This window comes from Jaculus jaculus, chromosome 2 (assembly GCF_020740685.1).
Source record: "Jaculus jaculus isolate mJacJac1 chromosome 2, mJacJac1.mat.Y.cur, whole genome shotgun sequence".
Classification (NCBI taxonomy): Eukaryota; Metazoa; Chordata; class Mammalia; order Rodentia; family Dipodidae; genus Jaculus; species Jaculus jaculus.
The window spans coordinates 168827339-168849246 of record NC_059103.1 but is presented as its reverse complement, the minus strand read 5'-3'; the positions used below and the strand labels follow the sequence as shown (position 1 = coordinate 168849246).

At 42.8% G+C, this 21908-nt stretch overlaps 2 protein-coding genes across 3 annotated transcripts in view; one reads left to right on the top strand and one right to left on the bottom strand.

Moving 5' to 3' along the window:
* Pop1 (POP1 homolog, ribonuclease P/MRP subunit) overlaps positions 1 to 2791 on the bottom strand; it is a 41087-nt gene extending 38296 nt beyond the window's left edge. Inside the window, exon 1 of one of the 2 annotated variants that reach the window (XM_045144554.1) lies at positions 2712 to 2791. The gene's annotated coding sequence lies outside the window, so the exon portion shown is untranslated. The other variant, XM_004663054.2, reaches the window with a different exon arrangement.
* Positions 2792 to 2957: 166 nt separating this feature from the next.
* Rida (reactive intermediate imine deaminase A homolog) lies at positions 2958 to 20217 on the top strand. The gene is made up of 6 exons (XM_045143971.1): positions 2958 to 3115; positions 12230 to 12335; positions 16699 to 16753; positions 17309 to 17377; positions 18594 to 18649; positions 19673 to 20217. Exons 1-6 carry the CDS (start codon positions 3051 to 3053, stop codon positions 19733 to 19735), a joined length of 414 nt encoding a protein of 137 aa, XP_044999906.1. The 5' UTR covers positions 2958 to 3050; the 3' UTR covers positions 19736 to 20217.
* The last annotated feature ends 1691 nt before the right edge of the window (positions 20218 to 21908 follow it).

Sequence of the window (21908 nt, the reverse complement as noted above, 5' to 3'; positions counted from 1 at the left end):
CCTAGCGTTAAACCCCAGAACTGAGTTTCGCGGTGGGCTTCCCAGACCCCTCTTGCCTCTCTGGGAAAGAGCTGTGCCTTCTCTCATGGTGCTTCTCAGACCCCTCTCCTCTCTAAGCAAGAACTCTACCTTGCTTCCCTCTTTTACATTCTCTTCTCCCTCCTAAAACTTTAAGCTATAATAAAATCTTTCTGAATCATATTCTCTGGCCTGCACATTTTATTCTTCAAATCCATAAGGCAAGGATCCAGGAACACCCCAAATTTTCAGTATGTTGGTATACAAGGAACCCAAAACTTCCTGTATCACTAATACCAAAATGTTATCATATTGATCTATAGTTAGCAGTAAGTACCAGGCAGACTGGGGCTACACAAGACCCTGTCTCCAAAACCAAACAAAAAGAAGTTCCTTGGTGGAAGAGATTCTACTGGTCCCTCCCATTTGGTGTTGCCAAGTAATTCATTAAGGAGTAAGACCAGCTACTTAAGCTTTGGGTCATGACCCCATATGATGTGTCACATAAATGAATGTGGGATTTATGAAAAATCTGGCAACAGTAATTCAAAATCATGACAACCTGAGGCATTTCTAGTGGAGCTGGGCTGTGTTGCCTCACATAACTTCACTGAGGCCTTGCCTCTGAACACATCTCTCTACACTGTGTATGCTGACCTACTATGCAACACCAACAAATGCTACCAAAAACACACTAGCTCAGATTCAAGGCTACTGTAAATTATGAACTGAGGTAGGAGAACTGCCGTGAGTTCCAAGCCACCCTTAGAGTACATTGTGAATAAGTCCAGGTCAGCCTGGACTAGAGTGAGACGCTATCTCAAAAACACAAACAATTGCTGTCTTGATGAGTAGGATTGTTCATGCCTTTAATCCCAGCAGAGGTAGGAGGATCTCTGAATTTGAGGCCAATCTGAGACTACACAGTGAATTCCAGGTCAGCCTGGGCTACAGCAAGCCACTACCTCAAAAAAACAAATATGTGGGCTGGAGAGACGGCTTAGCAGTTAAAACATTTGCCTGCAAAGCCAAAGGACCCAGGTTCATGTTAGCCAGATGCACAAGGGGGCATACACATCTGAGGTTCATCTGCAGTGGCTGGAGGCCCTGACTCACCCATGCTATCTCTCTCTCTCTCCCTCTTTCTATCAAATAAATAAATAAATATAAAATATTTTTTTAAAAATGTTTGGAAGCCGGAGAAATGGCTTAGTGGTTAAGGCACTTGCCAGTGAAGCCAAAGGACCCAGGTTCAATTCCCCAGTACCCAGGTAAACCAGATGCACAAGGGGGAGCATGCACCTGGAGTTCGTTTGCTGGCTAGATAGAGAGGCCCTTGTGTGCCCATTCTCTCTATCTCTCTGCTTGCAAATAAATAAATAAAATAAAATAAATTTTAAAAATGTTTGGGACATAACTTGCTTTAAAAAAATGTATGTGTATGCATGCATGTGTGTGTATGTATATACATATATAATCTGTCTTGAGTTTCATTAAAAGAAAAAAAAAAAATCAAAAGAATTTTGCCCTGGAATTAGAACAAACTTTCCAACAATTTCTGAAATGGCCCTAAATGTACTACTGCCATTTTGTACTTTCTATAAAGAAGTGCCATTCTCAGCATTGACGATTATAAAACAAACTATTGATCAACTGTAAAAAAAAAAAAAATCACTGAATATATTCTATGTCCTGAAGTATCCAATGTTCAGCCAAGATCTAAGTTTTTATATAAAGCTAGACAGGCTTGTGGCCCAGTGGTAGAGCTCTTGCCTACCAGGTACCAAGTCCCGAGTTCGAGCCCCAAAAACCACAACAAAAGCAAGCACATCCATCAAGTGGGAGAATTTGATTTTATCTTTTTAAAACATTAGCATTTCGTTTTATTTATTTATATACTTATTTTGAGAGACGCAGATAGTGAGAGAGAATGGGCACGCCAGGGCCTCCAGGCACTGCAACTGAACTCCAAATGCGTGGACCACTTTGTGCATCTGGCTTACGTGGGACCTGGGGAATCAAACCTGGGTCCTTCTTGGGCTTTGCAGGGCATCTATCCGGCCCTAAAATTTCTTTATAACTTACTATCTGTAAATGTTTGAATTGTAAACCTGGTTTATTAATCCATATACTCAGGGTCGTGCATGGGAAAGTTTTAAGTCCTGACTAAACTAAGCGGGGCGTGGTGGTGGCTCACGCCTTTAATCGAAGCACTCAGGAAGCTGAGGTAGGAGGCTCACTATGAGTTCGGGGCCAGCCTAGGCTACAGGAGTGAGCTCCAGGTTAGCTAATCCCTGCCTGGGGAAAAATAAAAAATTATATAAATAAAGTCCTGAACTAGAATAAGATCTTTCCTTTGGAAACCAGATCCCAGCGGCTAGGCTCTGTCAGGATCACGACCGAGAGGAGCTGAAGGCAGGCTGCGCCCCATCTCTGTTGCTCCCACGTGACCCATCCCAGGGAAAGCAGAAAGGGGGCGCAATCTCCTTCCCAGGAGGGCTTCCGTCAGGCGGGGGACAATGACAAACATCGGAGCTCGAACGCACCAGACAGAAGAAGGTTCCAGACTAGGAAACACGGCCCAGGAGCCGTTTCGGCCACAGACGATGCCGGCCCGGGACTCGGGTCAGCACACACCCTAAACGTCTTACTCGCAGACGCCACTGGGCACCAGGGCCTTCCTCTCTCCCTACCTGCCGGCCGTTCGGAGGGATCCCAGCATCACAAGGAAAAGGCTCTGAACGCAGCACGCTAGACAGGATACTAGCGCGGTGTGCGACCTGGAGGACGCATGCGCAGACCCGGCCACTTCCTGCACGTGGCCCGGAGTCGTGCGCAAACTACAACTCCCAGCATGCAGCGGGCGCGCAGGCCCGGCCACTTCCTGCACGTGGCCCGGAGTCGTGCGCAAACTACAATTCCCAGCATGCAGCGGGCGCGCAGACACGGCGCGGGGCGGGCCTGCAGGCCGATTGAGACGTGAGTAGAGCTGCGGTGCAGCGTTGTCCCGAGGGCGTCTGCGAGAGAGGAGGATGGCATCCCTGGTCAGAAAGGTGATCAGCACCGCGAAAGCCCCGGGGGCTATTGGTCCCTACAGGTAATGTGGCTGCTCAGGAGCATTGAAGGACTACAGGCGTGCGGGGTCGCGCGAGCTTGGAGCTGGGTCAGAGTCCAAGCAGGTGTCTTGGTTCTCCGGCAGCCCCGTGCAACACTGGGAAACAGCCCTGAATGGTGACAACACACCCGGACCCCAAAGGGAATAGGGGAACCCTAGTGTGACACAGAGTTTGGGACTTTGTTCTCCCCCCACCACCACCACCACCAAGCTGGGGTTGCCTTGCACCTGGAGCCCAGCTTTCCCTGATTGGAAGTGGTCTTATCTCCGTTTTTTGTTTGGTGTCTCCAGTTTTTGGTAACAACTGCATTGGAATATAATTCACAGGCGTTAGAATTCGTGTACAGTTCAATGAATTTTTATCACCACTTTCTAATCTCAGAACATTACATAACCCTTGAAAAAAATCCCGTGCCCTTCAGCATTCACTCCTCTTGTTTGTCTTCCCCAATCCCTTTACGACTGGTAATTTATTTTCTTTCACTGTAGATTCACCTGGTCTAGACATTTCCTATAAATATAATCATACACTATGTGGTCCTCTGTGACTGGCTTCTTTTACTTAGCATATATAAAATGTGGTCCAATCTTCTTGGGATTCTAGGAATAAATCCCATCAACAGAAGTGGTTGCATGGCGTTGTCTGAATTCACAAAAAAATGCTTAGCAAATCCCTGCGCATCTACCAAGTCCTTGGTTTTTATAACGTGTAGGATGGTCATACTTATTTACCACTAATAATATCAAATACAAGTCACAACAAAGATAATTTTCCGAGGTTATCCTAGTTGCTGAAGCAAAGCATATGTATGCTAGTCAGAAAAATACTCTTTGTCATTCATTTCCACTTGTCAGAAGTGCTTTTAAATAGAAATGTTATTTTTGCTGGGGGTGGTGTTCTACGCCTTGGATCCCAGAACTTTCATCATTAGCAGTTCATCTTTAGTATGAAACAGATTGTATGCAGCTTTTGTTAGAAATCCTCATTACTCCAACACAGCAAACAAATAACAAATGTGTGAGTGCCTTTCAAAGTTTTGACTTTGAGTGTAACAAGTTTAAACATCATTGTTTTGTATGAGAGGCAGAGATAGGGTCCTAGCGGTAAATTCAAGGCCAGCCTGAGACTACATAGTGAACTCCAGGCCAACCGGGGTTAGAAAGAGACCCTACCTTGAAACCTGCCCCACCAAAAACAACAAAAAAAGAAATGTTACTTTTTTAAAACTTCATTTTTGGGGACTTTGAGGGCCAAGGTGTCACTATGCAGGCTGACCTTGGTTCCATCCTCAGCTTTCTTATTGCTGAGATTACAGACGTGGGCCAAAGTGCCCATTTAAAGGCATTTTTTTTCCCTCAAACATTTCAACTTGTAAACCACTGGATCTTATCCTATGTGTTCTTGTAACTTTTTTCTCTAAAATAATTTGTTTTTCATTATCACTAAAGTATATCCTATAGCCACTTTTCCTTTGGAAATGGAGTTTATAGTATCGTTTTTTTGTTTTTTTGTTTTTAGGTAGGGGTTCACTGTAGTGCAGGCTGACCTGGAATCCACTGTGTAGTCTCAGGGTGGCCTCAAACTCATGGTGATCCATCTACCTCTGCCTCCCAAGTGCTGGGATTAAAGGTGTGCACCACCACGCCCGGCTCAGTTCTGATTCTTTTAACAATGAAACATAGTGTTTCAGGTCAGCCTGGGCTAGAGTGAAACCCTACCTCGAAAATCAAACAAAAGGAAAAAAGAAGAAGAAAAGAAAGTGTGAAAATAACTCAAAAAAGAAGTATTATGAAATTTTAGGTAGATACTGCAGTTGGCTCAAACCCCCTCTCAATCAGTCTCTCTTTTATTTTGATGTCATGATCTTTTCCTCCTATTATGATGGTTTTATCAGGCACTGTGAGGTCATGGATGTTTTATATTAAAGGTGGAAAAAATACACCGTGTCCTAATAAAAGTGAATCAGAAACATTTGGTGCTGAGTATTTTGTGCATGAAGTTTGTGGTGAGTGCACCTTTAAAATTCCAAGGCCTCGCTACAAAGAATTCTACTGTGTCCCTTTCAGTACGTGGCATTGAGGTGGATGGGGTGATGTCACTAATTAGTCAGCTCAGCACATTTCAAGATTCTGGCGGACAGAGCCTTGAGGGGTTTCAACATCTCAGTGCTAAGTCCTTGTTTTCCTGTGTGCTATCAGTAATAATGTGGCACAGATTAGGACATGAGACTAAACTAGAATATTTTTGAAAGTTCTACTGCTCCAGTTTTTTGGTTCGTTTGGTGTGGGGGATGGGGTTGTTTTGTTTTGTCTTTTTTTGTTGTTGTGTTTTTATTTGTTTTTGTTTTACAAGGTAGGGTCTCACTCTAGCCCATGCTGACCTTGAATTCACTATCGAGTCTCAGGGTGGCTTTGAACTCATGGTAGTCCTCCTACCTCTGCCTCCCAAGTGCTGGGATTAAAGGTGTGAGCCACTACACCTGGCTTGTTTGGTTTTTTTCTCAATTTTTATTAACATTTTCCATGATTATAAAAAATAACCCATGGTAATTCCCTCCCCCCCCTTTCCCCTTTGAAATTCCATTCTCTATCATATCCCCTCCCCATCTCAGTCAGTCTCTTTTATTTTGATGCCATGATCTTTTCCTCCTCTTATGATGGTCTTGTGTAGGTAGTGTCAGGCACTATGAGGTCATGGATATCCAGGCCATGTTATATCTGGAGGGAGCACGTTGTAAGGAGTCCTACCCTTCCTTTGGCTCTTACATTCTTTCCGCCACCTCTTCTACAATAGACTGTAAGCCTTGGAAGGTGTGCTCAAGATGTTACTCAGTACTCCAGTCACTTCTTTACAGCACTATGATACCTTCTGAGTCGTCACAAGGTCACTGCCATCTGAAAAGAGAAGATTCTCTACCCAACGTGAGATTTGCATTAACATAAGGGTATGAATATTAAGAAAAGTGCTTACTGTGTAGTTTAATAAGCATAGTATATACATTTATCCAGACATCAGCAGATGTTACACACCTGGGGCTCATGACTACCCCTGTTTTAAGTTTTCAGTATCAGGGATGTATTCCCTCCCATGGAGCGGTTTCTCCAGTCCAATTGGAGGGCAGTTGGTTTCCACCATGATAGACATGCCACTATTGCACCAGTTAGCTCATTTGGCCTGGCTGGCCAATTAGAGGGCTTGCAGTGTCCACTGTTGAGTATCTTCACTGGTGATTTCCCTCTCTTCCATTGAACGGCATGCAGAATGCTTCTTCCACCTTTCTGTCAGCTGGTCTACATGGAGGAAGTTATTAGCTCAGTTCCAGCAGGATTTCTCAGTGGCCTTGCAGCCCAAGTATGTGAAGTCTTCAGCAATAGGGTCTTACCATCTATTCCTGGTAGGAAACTCTTTTGGGTTTTTTTGAGGTAGGGTCTCACTCCAGCCCAAGATGACCTGAAATTCACTATGTAGTCTCAAGAGTGGCCTTAAACTCAGGCGCCACTATGCCTGGCTGTCTTGTTTTGAGATAGAATCTCTCTAGTCCAGTCTGCCCTGGAATTCACTATGTAGCCCAAGCTGGGTTTAAGCAGGTACCTTTAACCACTGAGCCATCTCAACAGTAACCCTACCCCCACAAATGGCTTCAAACTCATGGTGAGCTTTCTCCCTCTGCCTCTCAAGTGTCGCTGGAACCACCATGTTCAGCTTACCTTTTGTCCTCAAAGTAGACCAGTACACTTTTAAATTTCTAGAAATTTCTGGAACTTAACAAATTAGAAAGTATCAAATATGTAATTATTTTTGTGAATAAATGTCTTTAAATCTCTGGGAGGTAACCACGGAGCTCAAATAGTCTCTGTTCCAATGCTTATTTTTGATATTCTGCGAATTAATTGGTTTCATTTTAGCATCATAAAGTTTTTGATGAATGATAATACATTTTAAACTTAAAGTATGTTTTAAGTTGTGGGGAGAATTGGAGATATTGTTCAGGATTAGGGCATATGGCCTAATTCTTCACAGGACAGTTAATAGATAGCTAATGGATGGTACTGTTTAACCCAAGGAAAAGTTACACATTCACAGGCCCAAAAGTTATCTTACTTGCAGACCAGGGTGAAAGCCAGATAGTTAAGAATTCCTAGACTTAGACCCCACATTCTGAACCACCAGGTCCTGTTAAGAAGATGGTAATTGGCAGCCACAATTTTTTAAGGACAATTTCCATAATTATAAACAATATCCCATGGTAATCTCCCCCCACTTTCCCCTTTGAAACTTCATTGTCTGTCATATCTCCTCCCCCTCTCAATCAGTCTCTCCTTTATTTTGATGTCATGACCTTTTCCTACTATTATGAGGGTCCTGTGTAGGTAGTGTCAGGCACTGTGAGGTCATGGATATCCAGGCCATTTTGTGTCTGGAGGAGCACATTGTAAGGGGTCCTACCCTTCCTGTGGCTCTTACATTCTTTCTGCCACCTCTTCCACAAGGGACCCTGAGCTTTGGAAGGTGTGACTGAGATATTTCAGTGCTCAGTACTCCTTTGTCACTTCTTCTCAGCACCAAGATGCCTTCTGAGTCATCCCAAGGTCATCGCCATCTGAAAAGAGCAGCTTCTCTAACCAAAAATGAGAGTAGCATTAATATATGGGTATGAACATTAAGAGACATGCTTACTGGGCAGTTTGATGAGCATAGTATGTACATTTAGCCAGACAGCAGCAGACATTACACCCCTAGAGCTCATGACTACCCTGTTATAGGTTTTCAGTATAAGGGATATATTCCCTCCCATGGAGCAGACCTCCAGTCAAATTAGAGGGCAGTTGGTTTCCCCCATAACAGACATGCCACTATTGTAACCATTGGCTCATTTAGCCTGGCTAGCCAAATACAAGGCTTGCAGTGTCCACTGTTGAGTATCTTCACTGGTGATTTCTCTCTCTCCCATTGAACTACATGCAGAATGGCTTCTTCCAACTTTCTGTCAGCTGGTCTACATGGAGGAGGTTATCAGCTCAATTCCACCAGGATTTCTCAGTGACCTTGCAGCCCAAGTATGTGGAGTTTTCAGCAATAGGGTCTTACCATCTATTGCTGGTAGGAAACCAAGGGCCTCAGCAATGGCCTGTAAAGTTTTGGGAATATCAGGGACCTCCCTGGCCAACAACTCACTGGAAGGTATCCCATCCCTGGCACTGAAAATTTTCTAATAACAATCTCATGTCTTATGAGCATTCCATTGTCCAAAAAAGTAGGTTTCCATGTGACTTATTTATATCCTCTTAGATTTTTTGTTTGTTTGTTTGTTTGTTTTTCAAGGTGAGGTTTCACTGTAGCCCAGGCTGACCTGGAATTCACTATGTAGTCTCAGGGTGGCCTCAAACTTTCGGTGATCCTCTTACCTCTGCCTCCCAAGTGCTGAGATTAAAGGCATGCACCACCATGCCCAGCCTCCTCTTAGATTTTGATTAGCCCTCTTTCTACCTTTCCTTTACTCAGTCTCTTCCCCTGACTTCACTTAGGCCTTTTCACCCCCATTTATCTGTTCTTCTACTTACATCTATACAATACCATCCTACTAAGTTGCCCCTCCCTCCCTTTCTCTTCCCTTTATATCTCCTTTCTAGCATACTGTCCTCTGCTACTGAGTTTTATTCCTACTCACATAGAAGTCCAGTCATTTGTAGCTAGGATCCATATGAGAGAGAATGTGATGTTTGGCTTTCTGGGCCTGGGTTACCTCACTAAGTATAGTCCTTTCCAGATCCATCCGTTTTCCTGCAAATTTCATAACTTCATTTTTCTTTACCACTGAGTAGGCCTCCATTGTGTAAATGTGCCACATCTTCATTATCCTCTCACCAGTTGAGGGACATCTAGGCTGGTTCCATTTCCCAGCTATTGTGAATAAAGCGGACAGCCACAATTATTGATGCTACTAAGTTGTCAAAGAGCAAAACCTCACAAGGTGGTTATGGTAGGCTTACTATGTGCAAGGAATCATCTGAGCCCTATACAGCTCCAGCGACATGGTTTCCCTACTCCTCGGGAGTTTGGAAAGGCCTGGAAGGTAGAGTAAGAACAAAAATAAGAATCCTAAGGAAGGGGCTGGAGAGATGGCTTAGGCATCAAAGGGCCTGCCTGCGAGGCTAAGGACTGAAGTTCAGTTCCCCAGTACCCATGTAAGCCAGGTGCACAAGGTGGCACGTGTGTCTGAAGTTCATTTGCAGTGGCTAGAGGGCCTGGTGTGCCCATTATCTATCTATCTATCTATCTATCTATCTATCTATCTATCTATCTATCTATCTAACTATCTCTCCCTCTCCCTCTCCCTCTCCCTCTCCCTCTCTCTATATATACATATACATATACATATACATATATGTGTGTGTGTATATATATATATGTATATATATATATATATATATATACATACATATATATATATATCCCCCTCTCTTTCTCTCTCTCCAATAAAAGAAAGAACAAGGAGAAGATGATGAAAATAAGAGTCTTAAATTTCTAAATAAGCATGTAAGTACTAAAACAAATTTTACTTTCAAATGAAGCTATTAAGGTTTTTTTTTTTTCAACATCTTAAAAAAATTAAGAAGTGTGAAGCCAGGTGTGGTGGCTCACGCCTTTAATCCTAGCACTCAGGAGGCAGAGGTAGGAGGATTGCCATGAGTTCAAAGTCATCCTGAGATTACATAGTGAATTCCAGGTCAGCCTGGGCGAGAGTGAGAGACCCTACCTCGAAAACCAAAAAAAATTAAGAGGTGCCTTCTTTATTCCCAAACTAATATATTTTTGATTTAAAAAAAAAATTGAAGGTGCTGGCCTTTTTCTTTCAAGTATCTGTATAATGAGTTATTTTTTTCCTGTGATTTTATCCTACTTCTGAAAGTTAGCATTCTCATTACAAGGAAAAGTTGCAAAGGCTCAGAAAACACTTTCTCACCACAGAGACTGGTGCATTCATGACCCCACAGTGAATAGCAGTAACCCCAATGAGGAGGGTCCTCAGTGGACTGGGAATGGGGGAAAGAGAACCTAAGAGGATTACCTGATGGGAATGTGACCACTGTGCAATATGTTCATACAATAAGGTTCTCAACTAATTAAGTCAGTTACAAAAGTAGGTGCAGTAGGGAAGCTTGCCCTCAAAACTGTATCCTTATTCAACAAGCCGTGATTGGTCTTATCTGAAAATTGCTTATTATTCTTTCTTTTATTAACAACTTCCATAAATGTAAATAATTTCCCATGGTAATGCCCTCCCTCTCCCCACTCTCCCCTTTGAAACACCATTCTCCATCATATCCCCTCCCCCTCTCAATCAGTCTCTCTTTTATTTTGATGTCATCATCTTTTCCTCCTATTATGATGGTCTTGTGTAGGTAGTGTCAGGCACTGTGAGGTCATGGATGTCCAGGCCATGAAAATTGCCATTTTTAATAAAGTTCCTATACTTTGGTTTCTCCTCAGATCACACAAATCTTTTACCTTTTACATAAAAAGGCTCCTAGCAGGTTTTTTGTTTTGTTTTGTTTTTCATGGGAGAGTTTCACTCTAGCTCAGGCTGACTTGGAATTCACTATGTAGTCTCAGGGTGGCCTCAAACTGACAGTGATCCTCCTACCTCTGCCTCTCGAGTGGCGTGCGCCACCACGCCGCCGGGCTGTTTGTTTTTTTGAGGTAGGGTTTCATTCTAGCCCAGGATGACCTGGCACTTACTCTATAGTATCAGGCTGGCCTTGAACTCACAGCGATCTTCCTACCCCTACCTCCCCAATGCTTAGATTAAAGGCATGCACCACCATACCCTGTCAAGTTTCTTATTTTTAAAAAATCATTTTAAGTATGAGTTTTTGTAAATATGTCATCCATTCACTACCACAGCCAAGTTTTATAATACTTCCATCACCCCCAAAAACATTTCTCATGTCCATTTGTGTTAATTGTCCACCCCGCCCCCAGACAACCCATCTCCTTTGTCCTGCTGTGGTTTTTCTTTAGGAGAATTTCATGTAAGCAGCCTCAGGCCACATGCAGTCTTCAGTTGGCTGTATCAGTGGTTTGGTTTTTGCCTTTTTTCATCATGTGCAGTGCTATTCTGAACATTCAGGTCTTTGGGCACATTTTCATTCTCATAGATAGTTACAAAGAGAATGGGGACCTGGGTAGGGTATTGAGAGAATGTTTGATTTGTTTATTGTTTTTAGTTTTTCAAGGTAGGGTCTCACTCTAGCCCAGGCTGACCTGGAATTCACTATGGAGTTTCAGGGTGGCCTCGAACTCAAGCCAATCCTCCTACCTCTGCCTCCCGAGTGCTGGGATTAAAGGTGTGCGCCACCACACCCGGCTTGAATTTGGCATGAATGCCAAATTGTTTTTACAAAGTGTCTGTGTCCCCCAGAGATGCAAATTTGCTAAAATTTACTAAAGCTTGTAGACTTGGGTATCCTACCACTTGGCTGAGAGTGGGGGCGGGGCATGTCTCTGGGGGTGGATCTGAATTCCAGCCTAAATGTATTCCTAGAAATCTTGAACTCTGTGTTTGCTTGTGGTGCTGGCTGTTTCGTGGCGTCCTCTCTGCTCGGATTTTTAAATTAGAGCCAGTTTCTTCCATTTGATGTTGCTCTGGATCTATAAACTTCAAATAAATCCCTTCTCCCCACAAACTGCCTGCTTTGCATGTTCAGCATCCCAGCAATGGTTCAGTTCCTCAGTACCCACGTAAAGCCAGGTGCATAAAAAGTGACATATGTATCTGAAGTTCATTTGCAGTGGCAAGACACCCTGGCATACCCACTCACACTCAGACTCACTCACTCCCTCCCCCCCCCATTCTGCTTGTAAGTAAATATTTTTTAAATATTTGAGAGGAGGGAGAGAGGGAAAAGTGAGTATTGCCATGCGTGACTTTGTGCATCTGGCTTTATGTAGGAACTGGAGAATTGAACGGGACTGACAGGCTTCACCAGCAAGTGTGTTTAACCGCTAAGCCACCTTTCCCAGCCCTAAAATGCTCTTCAGCATTGAATTTTATGTTATATTTTACATATGCACTGGCTTTTTGTTTATTCCAGTCAAGCTGTCTTAGTGGACAGGACCATGTACATTTCAGGACAGCTGGGCATGGATCCTTCAACTGGGCAGCTTGTGCCAGGAGGAGTAGCAGAAGAAGCTAAACAAGTAAGTCATTTTTCCACCCTGCTGGTAATGTTGAACAGTATTAACATGTGCTAGTTACGTTTCCCATGGCTGTGATGAAACACCTGACAGGAAGCAGTAAGGAAGAAGGGGTTTATTTTGGCTCACACTTCAGGAGACACAGTCCATGATGGTGGCGGGAGCATGAAGCAGCTGGTCACATTGCCTCCATAGTCAGGAAGCAGAGAGAGGTGGATGCTGGTGCTTAACCCCCTTTCCCTGACAGTGTTAACCATCACAGTCTACTTCCCTGGTTTGTTTTTGTAGAGATTAATAGACAAATGCTTTTAATCTACTCACTGCTTGGTACAAGACAGTTTGGGTTGGAGAGTTGGAAATGTAGGAAATCATTTGACAGAAACAGAGAGAGAAATACCACCTCCTTATCACCAAGGTGACTTTAAGCCTGAATCATCAAACTCAAATAACAGTTTGACACTTTCAGAGGGATTGGGAAATTTTCAGGGTCACTAACCTCTGTCCTCTCCCAATAAATATCACCACCACAGAAGTTAAAAAACAAAATCAGCATTTGTTAGTAAAAGGCAAATATCAAAGATTACATGCAGCATGATTTAAAAATAAGAATTAGGGACTGGAGAGATGGCTTAGCGGTTAAGCGCTTGCCTGTGAAACCTAAGGACCCTGGTTCAAGGTTCGATTCCCCAGGACCCACATTAGCCAGATGCCAGATGCACAAGGGGGCGCACACGTCTGGAGTTCATTTGTAGTGGCTAGAGGCTGTGGCATGCCCATTCTCTCCTTCTCTCTCTCTCTTTCTCTCTCTGCCTCTTTCTCTATCACTCTTAAATAAATAAAAATGAAACAAAAAAAATTTTAAAAATAAGAATTGAGAACAGGAGATACAGCACAGTGGCAGAGTACTTGCCTAGTGTGCACGAGGCCGCTGGTGTGATCTCCAGCACCACAAAGAAAAACAAAAAGGAATGCAATTCTAATCCACTCATAGAATTAAATTATAATTCAATTCATTCACTGTTTCTGTTGTAATACCCAAGATAGTGTTACGGGAAACTGAGTCACACAGAGATGACACCAGAGGTAGGGTGAAGAATCAGAAAATTTATTCATGTCGACATGGACTCAAGGGAATAACTTCCAAAGCCTCAGCCCTGAGCTCTGATAGCTCAGAGGTTTTATGGACAGTATAGTAGGTAGTTTGACATCATCTTGAATTTGTTACTCTGTTGGTGGGTTACAAGCTTCTAAGGTTACATGATTTGGGGTCACAAACATAAAATTCCTTAGCAATAAATCAGTGATTAGAAAGTATAAATGTAGAACAGAAAGCTGCTTGCTCAGGGGTGTTTGTGTTTGTGGCTGCACTAACCAGATAACACACACAGGGTGCAGCTGCATAGATGGGGAGGAAACTTGGAGTCATGCTATGTCCCTGGTAAATCTTATCCAATAGGAACCATGCTTTAGAGTATCATCTGGGCATAGTTTCTTTGTTAAATTTCTTCTACCACAATAGGATACAACCTAAATGTCCGTCCATAAGGAAGTGGTAGAATTAACTAATTTTTCTGGGGGAGGGGGCTCAAGGTAGGGTCTTGCTCTAGCCCAGGCTGACCTGGAATTCACTATGTAGTCTCCGGGTGGCCTCGAACTCATGGCGATCCACCCACTTCTGTCTCCCAAGTGCTGGGATTAAAGACATGTGCCACCATGCCTAGCTAGAATAGTTAATTGATATGGAAAGATCTCCAAGATAAATGGCTACATAACAAAATATAAGTAAGATGCAATATGCCATGTACAGTATGCGATCATGTGTACGTGTTTGTATGTTTAGGAATATGTATGTTGGTGTAAGCATTGGCTATCTCTCGAAATATGCATAAGAAATGAGAAATAGAGTTGCACTGTAAATGCATTTTTTAAACACTTCATTTATTTATTTGAGAGAAAGGGAGAAAGAGGCAGATAGAGAAAATGGGCATGCCAAGGTCTCTAGCCACTACAAACGAACTCCAGATGCGTGTGCCACCTTGTTTATCTGGCATACATTGGTGCTAGGGAATCAAACCTGGGTCCTTAGGTTTCACAGGCAAGTGCCTCAACTACTACGCCATCTCTTCAGTCCTGTAAATGCACTTTTATAGCTTTTGAATTGTTTGTTACCCGTGTAGTATTGATTTTGAAGATTATTTGTTAAGACACAAAAAATATAATCATATTGTCACCAAAGTGAAGAGGAAAAATGAAATGAAAAAGTAAGTTGAGGCTATAGTTAAAAACATGATATTTTTCCAGAGATCAGTGTGTCAAAACATCTGCATAAATCATTAATATTGGTTTGACTGATCATCTTGGAGGGGAGGGGAAGCTTTGGGTTGATTTGTTTTTTGTTTTTTTTAATTTATTTGAGAGTGACAGACACAGAGAGAAAGACAGATAGAGGGAGAGAGAGAATCGGTGCGCCAGGGCTTCCAGCCTCTGCAAACGAACTCCAGACACGTGCGCCCCCTTGTGCATCTGGCTAACGTGGGACCTGGGGAACCGAGCCTCGAACCGGGGTCCTTAGGTTTCACAGGCAAGCGCTTAACCGCTAAGCCATCTCTCCAGCCCTTGATTTGGTTTTTGAAGTCTGGGTCTCAAGTAGCCCAGGCTGGTGCTAAATTTGCTATGTAGATAAGACTGGCCTCAAACTCCTGATCTTCCTGCCTTGGGGTCCCAAGGACTAAGTTTCCAGACATGAGACACCATATTGTTTTTTAAGGAAAAGAAAAAAGAGCCCTTTGACATCATTCATTCCTTTAAAAAGAAACATGGCTTTGTTTTGGTTTTTTGGAGGTAGGGCCTCACTCTTGCCCAAACTGACCTGGAATTCACTATGTACTCTCAGGGTGACCTTGAACTCACAGCAATCCTTAGCTCTGCCTCCCAAGTTCTGAGATTAAAGGCAGGCACTACCATGCCCAGCGAAACATGTTTTATAACCTGTTAGTGCATACTTATCCTTAAGATGGTATAGAGTGAAAAAAACAAAAAAAAGATGGTGTAGAGTACAGAATACCAGAAATTACTTGTTTCAGCTGAATGGATATTGAAAGAAAAATTGATATATTTTAGCACTGAAGACTTCTTTTTCTCTCTCGCCCTTTCTCCTTCCCTCTCTCCCTCCTTCCCTCCCTCTGGGATCTCATGTGCCCAGGCTGGCCTCAAACTTCATATGCAGCCAAGTGCTGAGATTATAGGCATCAGCTACCATGCCCAGCCTCATCCCAGTCATTTTAAGAAAAGATACAGCAGGTTTGACATGGCACAGGCCTTTAATCCCAACAGTCAGGAGGCATAAGTAAGAGGATTGCTGTGAGTTCAAGGCCAGCCTGGGCTAGAGACCCTGACTCGAAAAACCAAAACAACAACAACAAAAAGATATAGCCTCTCCCCTGCATTTCAGAAAGCTTTAGCCCACTAAAAGAAAAAACAAGAGCCGAGCGTGGTGGTGCACACCTTTAATCCCAGCACTCGGGAGGCAGAGGTAGGAGGATCGCTGTTGCAGTCAGGTTCACATTGCTGGTAGAAATCACCCAACCAAGAACAGCTTCTGGGAAAAAGAGATTTATTTTTGCTTACAGGCTCGAGGGGAAGCTCCACAATGGCAGGGGAAAACGTTAGCATGAGCAGAGGGTGGACATCACCCCCTGGCCAACATAAGGTGGACCACAGCAACAGGAGGGTGTGCCAAACACTAGCATGGGGAAACTGGCTATAAAGCCCATAAGCCCACCCCCAACAATACACTCCCTCCAGGAGGCATTAATTCCCAAATCTCCATCAGCTGGGAACCTAGCATTCAAAACACTTAAGTTTATGGGGGACACCTGTATCAAACCACCACAATCGCCATGAGTTCAAGGCCACCCTGAGACTACAGAGTTAATTCCAGGTCAGCCTGGACCAGAGTGAGACCCTACCTTGAAAAACCAAAAAAACTTAGTAGCAGAGACCAGTAAGTTAAAAAGGAGACATAAAGGGAAGAGAAAGGAAGGGAGGAGGGTACTTAATAGGTTGATATTGTATATATGTAAGTACAGTGATTGTGATAGGGAGGTAATATGATGGAGAATGGAATTTCAAAGGAGAAAGTGGGGGGGGAGGGAATTAACATGGGATTTTTTTTATCATCATGGAAAATGCTAATAAAAATTTTTTTAAAAATAAATTATAACAAGAACCAAAAAATAAAATAAAATAAAGAAAAACAAAAAAAGAAAAGAAAAATGAAGAGATAAGTGACACATGTAGAAGCATGAATTAAAACTTTATTATATAACCTTATATAGCCTTAGCTCTTTCTTGCCTTGATTTACAGGCTCTTACAAACATGGGAGAGATTCTGAAAGCTGCAGGTTGTGACTTCAGTAATGGTGAGCAACTTGATTGTACTTCACTGGTTTTTAAGATATTTTATTTTTTATATTATTTGTTTGACAGAGAAAGGAAGGAGGGAGGGAGGGGGAGAGAGAGAATGGGCACTCCAGGGGCTGCAGCCACTGCAAACCAACTCCAGACGCATGTGCCAACTTGTACATCTAGCTAACGTGGGTCCTGGGGAATCAAACCTAGATCCTTTGGCTTTGCAGGCAAACGCCTTAACTGCTAAGCTATCCCTCCAGCCCTACTTCACTGTTAATTGATGGATTTTGTTGTTAGTGGCTGTACTACTGAGCCACACACTCCCATACTGTTGATATATGCTTGATATTTCCTTGGTCTTTTTGAGGAATATAGGCATCCAATAATACGATATTTAGTGTCTGCTTCTTTTTAAAATTGTTGTCTTAATTGTCTGGGAAACAACAGTGTTTTATTTCACTACTTCAGTCCCATTTCTGTCCTATCTTAGTCAAGACACTCACCAAAAATTCACTGTTTTTCTAAATTGTGTTTTGAGTCATAGCTAAAATGTGTATATCTTTCAGTGGTGAAAACAACTGTTTTGCTGGCTGACATAAATGACTTTGGTACTGTCAATGAAGTCTACAAAAAGTGTAAGTTGTTACTGTTTTGTTATTGTTGTTGTTTTGGATTTCGTTTTGTTTTGTTTTGGTTTTTGGTTTTTCAAGGTAGGATCTTGCTCTAGCCCAGGCTGACCTGGAATTAACTCTGTAGTCTCAGGGTGGCCTCGAACTTATAGTGTTCCTTCTACCTCTGCCTCCCAAGTACTGGCATTAAAGGCACGCACCACCACGCCCAGACTGGTTACTGTTTTAAAGATAGATAAATATGTCAACGAATGAGTTTCTTTCCATTGTTAATTAAAAGTGACAGGAGATGCTAAAACGGCATCATGTCATAAAACAATAACCTGACAGGAAGCATACAGCATACCGCCATGAAAAGACCAAATAGGAGCCAGGCATGGTGGCACACACCTTTAATCCCAGCACTCAGGAGGCAACGATAGAAGGAACACTGAGTTCGAGGTCAGCCTGGGCTAGAGCAAGACCCTACCTCAAAAAAAAAAAAAAAAAAATTACCGCTGTCTTAGTTTCTCATTGCTATGACCAAATACCTAACAAGAAGCATCTTAAGGAAGGAAGGATTATTTCAGCCTAGGGTTCGAGGTTACATGGTGGGACAGGCATAGTGGCAGCAGCATGGGACAGCTGGTCACATTCAGTCTGCAGCAGAGAAGTAGAGGGCACTGAATCTGGTGCTCAGCTCGCCTTCTCCTTTTTATTCAGCCCAGGACCCCAGGCCATGGAATGGGGCCGCCCACAGTTAAGGTGGAGCTTCAGTTAACCTAGAAAATCCCTCACAGACAGACCCAGAGATTTGTTGCCACTGAGATTCTAAACCCCATCAAGTTGACAAAATGAACCATCACAATTATTCTCCCCAGAAGAAATGACCAAGGAAAGAACTTACTTGCTGAAATTACTCAAGATAGAGAGCCACTCTCTAGACATATAACTGGTCTGTAAATAATGCCTCAAAGACCAAACCCATTCTCATCAAACAAGACCAAAACTCCAGACTGCATATTTCATTATTTTTCAAGAAAGATATTTAGGAAAGTACTAAATATTGTGAGTCATATGGCAGAATATTTTAGCAGACCAATCTGAACATGAGCATCTTTTTTGAAATCTTGCTGTGCCTAAGAAGTGATGAGTCCAAGAAGCACTGACCAGATTCTTGCTTTTGCATTGTTGAATAAGAGCTCAGTATCTGGAAACTAAAATGAAGCTATTTTAAATTCAGATTTCAAGAGTAATTTTCCTGCCAGAGCTGCTTACCAGGTTGCTGCTTTACCCAAAGTAAGTACAGTTCAAGATGACGAAATGCACACCACTTCAAATTACTGCATTGCTTTCTGACCGTACTAAACTAAGCACCATGAAGGAAATTTAAAAATACAGGAGGGCTGGAGAGATGGGTCAGTGGTTAAGGTGCTTGTCTGTAAAGCCTAATGGCCAGGGTTTGATTCCCCAGTACTCTCACACAGTCAGATGCACAAAGTGGCGCATACACCTGGACTTTGTTTGCAGTGGCTGGAGGCCCTGGCACGCTTATTTGCTCCTTCCTCCCCCCATCTGCCTATACATAATGAGAGTGCTTAAACTGTGAGAGAGAAGAAAAAAAAAGCTCTAAGAGCAGTTATATTGTTGTAAAGTTACTGAGGGAACTATAAATTTGTACTAGGGTTTTAGTTCTGGAATAAAAATTTCACCAAGGCAAGGTGTGGTGGCGCACGCCTTTAATCCCAGAACTTGGGAGGCAGAGGTAGGAGGATCGCCATGAGTTCAAGGCCACCCTGAGACTCCATAGTGAATTCCAGGTCAGCCTGAGCTACAGTGAGGCCCTACCTCAGAAAAACAAAAACAAAAAGAAAGAAAGAAAATCAGGACCCTCCGCTAGAAAAATGCTCTCTAAACCAATGGTGCATACATGTCACCATCCTGGTTTTGGTATTCCCTCACTAGAACCTCTTGTCCTGTGCCTCCTGTCCCCATAGTGTACCTGCTACAAAAAAGCAGCGCTTACTGAGAGCCTCCTGTAACTTGCCCCTAAAGGAAATGTGTCTCCCAGAGTAGCACTTATATTACTTTAATTAGCTGTGACTTGAAATGATTGTTGTCATCAAACTTGAGGTACCGAGTGTAGGTGAGAGAGCTGCGAACTTGGAATCACAGTGCATAGGTTTGATTCGGTTCTTTCTTTACCTCTGTGACTTGAGACCACTTCACCAGCCTTTTGCATCTGTGTTTAGCAGGTACTGCTGAGACCTCTGCATTTATACAAAATGATTGAGATTGTTTTTTGTTTTATTTTCCTTCTAGGGAGGCCGTGTTGAGATTGAAGCAATAGCAGTCCAGGGACCTCTTACAACAGCATCATTATAAATGGCCACTGTTATTTACTCTGGAATCTTCATTATGTCTTTAAATTAACATCTTAATTTTTACAACTGATGTTGGCAAGTATAAATGTGACTAAAGTATCTGAAGTTATCATATAAATACCATATCATTGGAAGATCTGAGATGAAGGTTAATGGACCTAGTTACTGATGTTATAAATTACACTTATACACACTTATGTTGCTGAATGTGAGAAAAGATTCATTACATTGTTACCCAAAGTAAAGGAAAAGATGAGTTATTGTAGGAAAGCTGAGGCACTGTTCTTAAATGATAAAGAGCACACATAATTCAACTAAACAATAGTGATTTCATGATATGAAATAATAAGATAAGTGTCTTGTTAGAGACATGAAACTAAATTACAGTATTCAAACTTGAATGCACCTGTAAAGGAGAATAAAGGGGACCAAAATTTTATACAGATATTTTTCTAATAGAAATAAAATAAACATGTAGCTTTCCATTGGTGTGATTTTTTTGTAGCTTTTTAAAAATGTTTGTATGAAGGTGGTGCATGCATCTGGAGTTCATTTGCAGGGGCTAGAGGCCCAGCTGCACCCATTCTCACTCTTCTCCACAGAAGAGTTTTCTCCAGTGAGAGATTATAGATAAGAATCTGGCCACAGGGCTGGAGAGATGGCTTAGTGGTTAAGCGCTTGCCTGTGAAGCCTAAGGACCCCGGTTCGAGGCTCGGTTCCCCAGGTCCCACGTTAGCCAGATGCACAAGGGGGCGCACGCGTCTGGAGTTCATTTGCAGAGGCTGGAAGCCCTGGCGCGCCCATTCTCTCTCTCTCCCTCTATCTGTCTTTCTCTCTGTGTCTGTCACTCTCAAATAAATAAAAAATTTAAAAAAAAAAAAAAAAAGAATCTGGCCAGGCGTGTTGGCGCACACCTTTAATCCCAGCACTCTGGAGGCAGAGGTAGGAGGGTTGCCGTGAGTTCAAGGCCACCCTGAGACTCCATAGTGAATTCCAAGTCAGCCTGGGCTAGAGTGAGACCCTACCTCAAAAACAAAAAAAGAATCTGTACATATGATATGAAAAAAAACTGTTCCATGGTTAGTTGACGCATGTGTAGAGAAACTTGACATGGAGTCAGTGTGGAAGTACTGTTTAGATGCCCAGAAGCTTGTTCTGAGAGAAGCTAGGCAGGTCACAGCTGACTCTGGTAAAGGTGCTGTGGTGGTTTGATTCAGGTGTCCCCCATAAACTTAGGTGTTCTGAATGCTAGGCTCCCAGCCGATGGGTATTTGGGAATTAATGCCTCCTGGAGAGAGTGTATTGTTGGGGGCGGGCTTATGGGTGTTATAGTAGTCAGTTTCCCCTTGCCAGTGTTTGGCACACCCTCCTGTTGCTACTGTCCACCTTATGTTGGCCAGGGGGTGATGTCCACCCTCTGCTCATGCCATCCTTTTCCCCTGCCATCGTAGAGCTTCCCCCTCAAGCCTGTAAGCCAAAATAAATCTCTTTTTCCCAGAAGCTGCTCTTGGTTGGGTGATTTCTACCAGCAATGCAAACCGGACTGCAACAGATGCTTTTATTTTATCTGAACTATTGAATGGTTGCTTTACGTCCACTTTTTAAAATTAAGAAATCCAGTAATGGAAAGAACTGTAAACTTGTGATATAACATGGCATGTTTTGGGGGGAAAGGAGTATACTGATTTGTCTCTTCATGTTTTTTTTTTTTTTTTCTTTTTAATTCTTGGCTAGAATGGCTGATAACATGAGGACCTTTTGCAAGCAATGAAAAGAACCAAGAAATCAGGGTACGGGTACCCTAGGTGAAAATTCCCAACAAGACAGAACACTCAGCTCTTTACTTGTGCTGAGTCCTGTCCTCAGAAATTTCCTTTTCCCTAAAATATTTTTTGAGACAACTGGTACTTGAAATTTCAAACTTAGAGATTCACTTCTTTTCATGTCAAAACAGATTCCAGAAGCCGGGCGTGGTGGCGCACACCTTTAATCCCAGCACTCGGGAGGCAGAGGTAGGAGGATCGCCGTGAGTTCGAGGCCACCCTGAGACTACATAGTGAATTCCAGGTCAGCCTGAGCCAGAGTGAGACCCTGCCTCGAAAAAACCAAAAAAAAAAAAAAAAAAAACAGATTCCAGGATAATGATGGCATCCAGATTTGTGACATAATTTATC

What these genes read in the sequence shown, in the direction of transcription:
- Rida (XM_045143971.1), top strand. Translation starts at nt 3,051, where the DNA reads ATGGCATCCCTGGTCAGAAAGGTGATCAGCACCGCGAAAGCCCCGGGG. An exon ending in CAATGAAGTCTACAAAAAGT is followed by an intron (nt 17,378 to 18,593) that starts GTAAGTTGTTAC and finishes TTTTAAATTCAG; the next exon opens with ATTTCAAGAGTAATTTTCCT. An exon ending in AGGTTGCTGCTTTACCCAAA is followed by an intron (nt 18,650 to 19,672) that starts GTAAGTACAGTT and finishes TTTTCCTTCTAG; the next exon opens with GGAGGCCGTGTTGAGATTGA.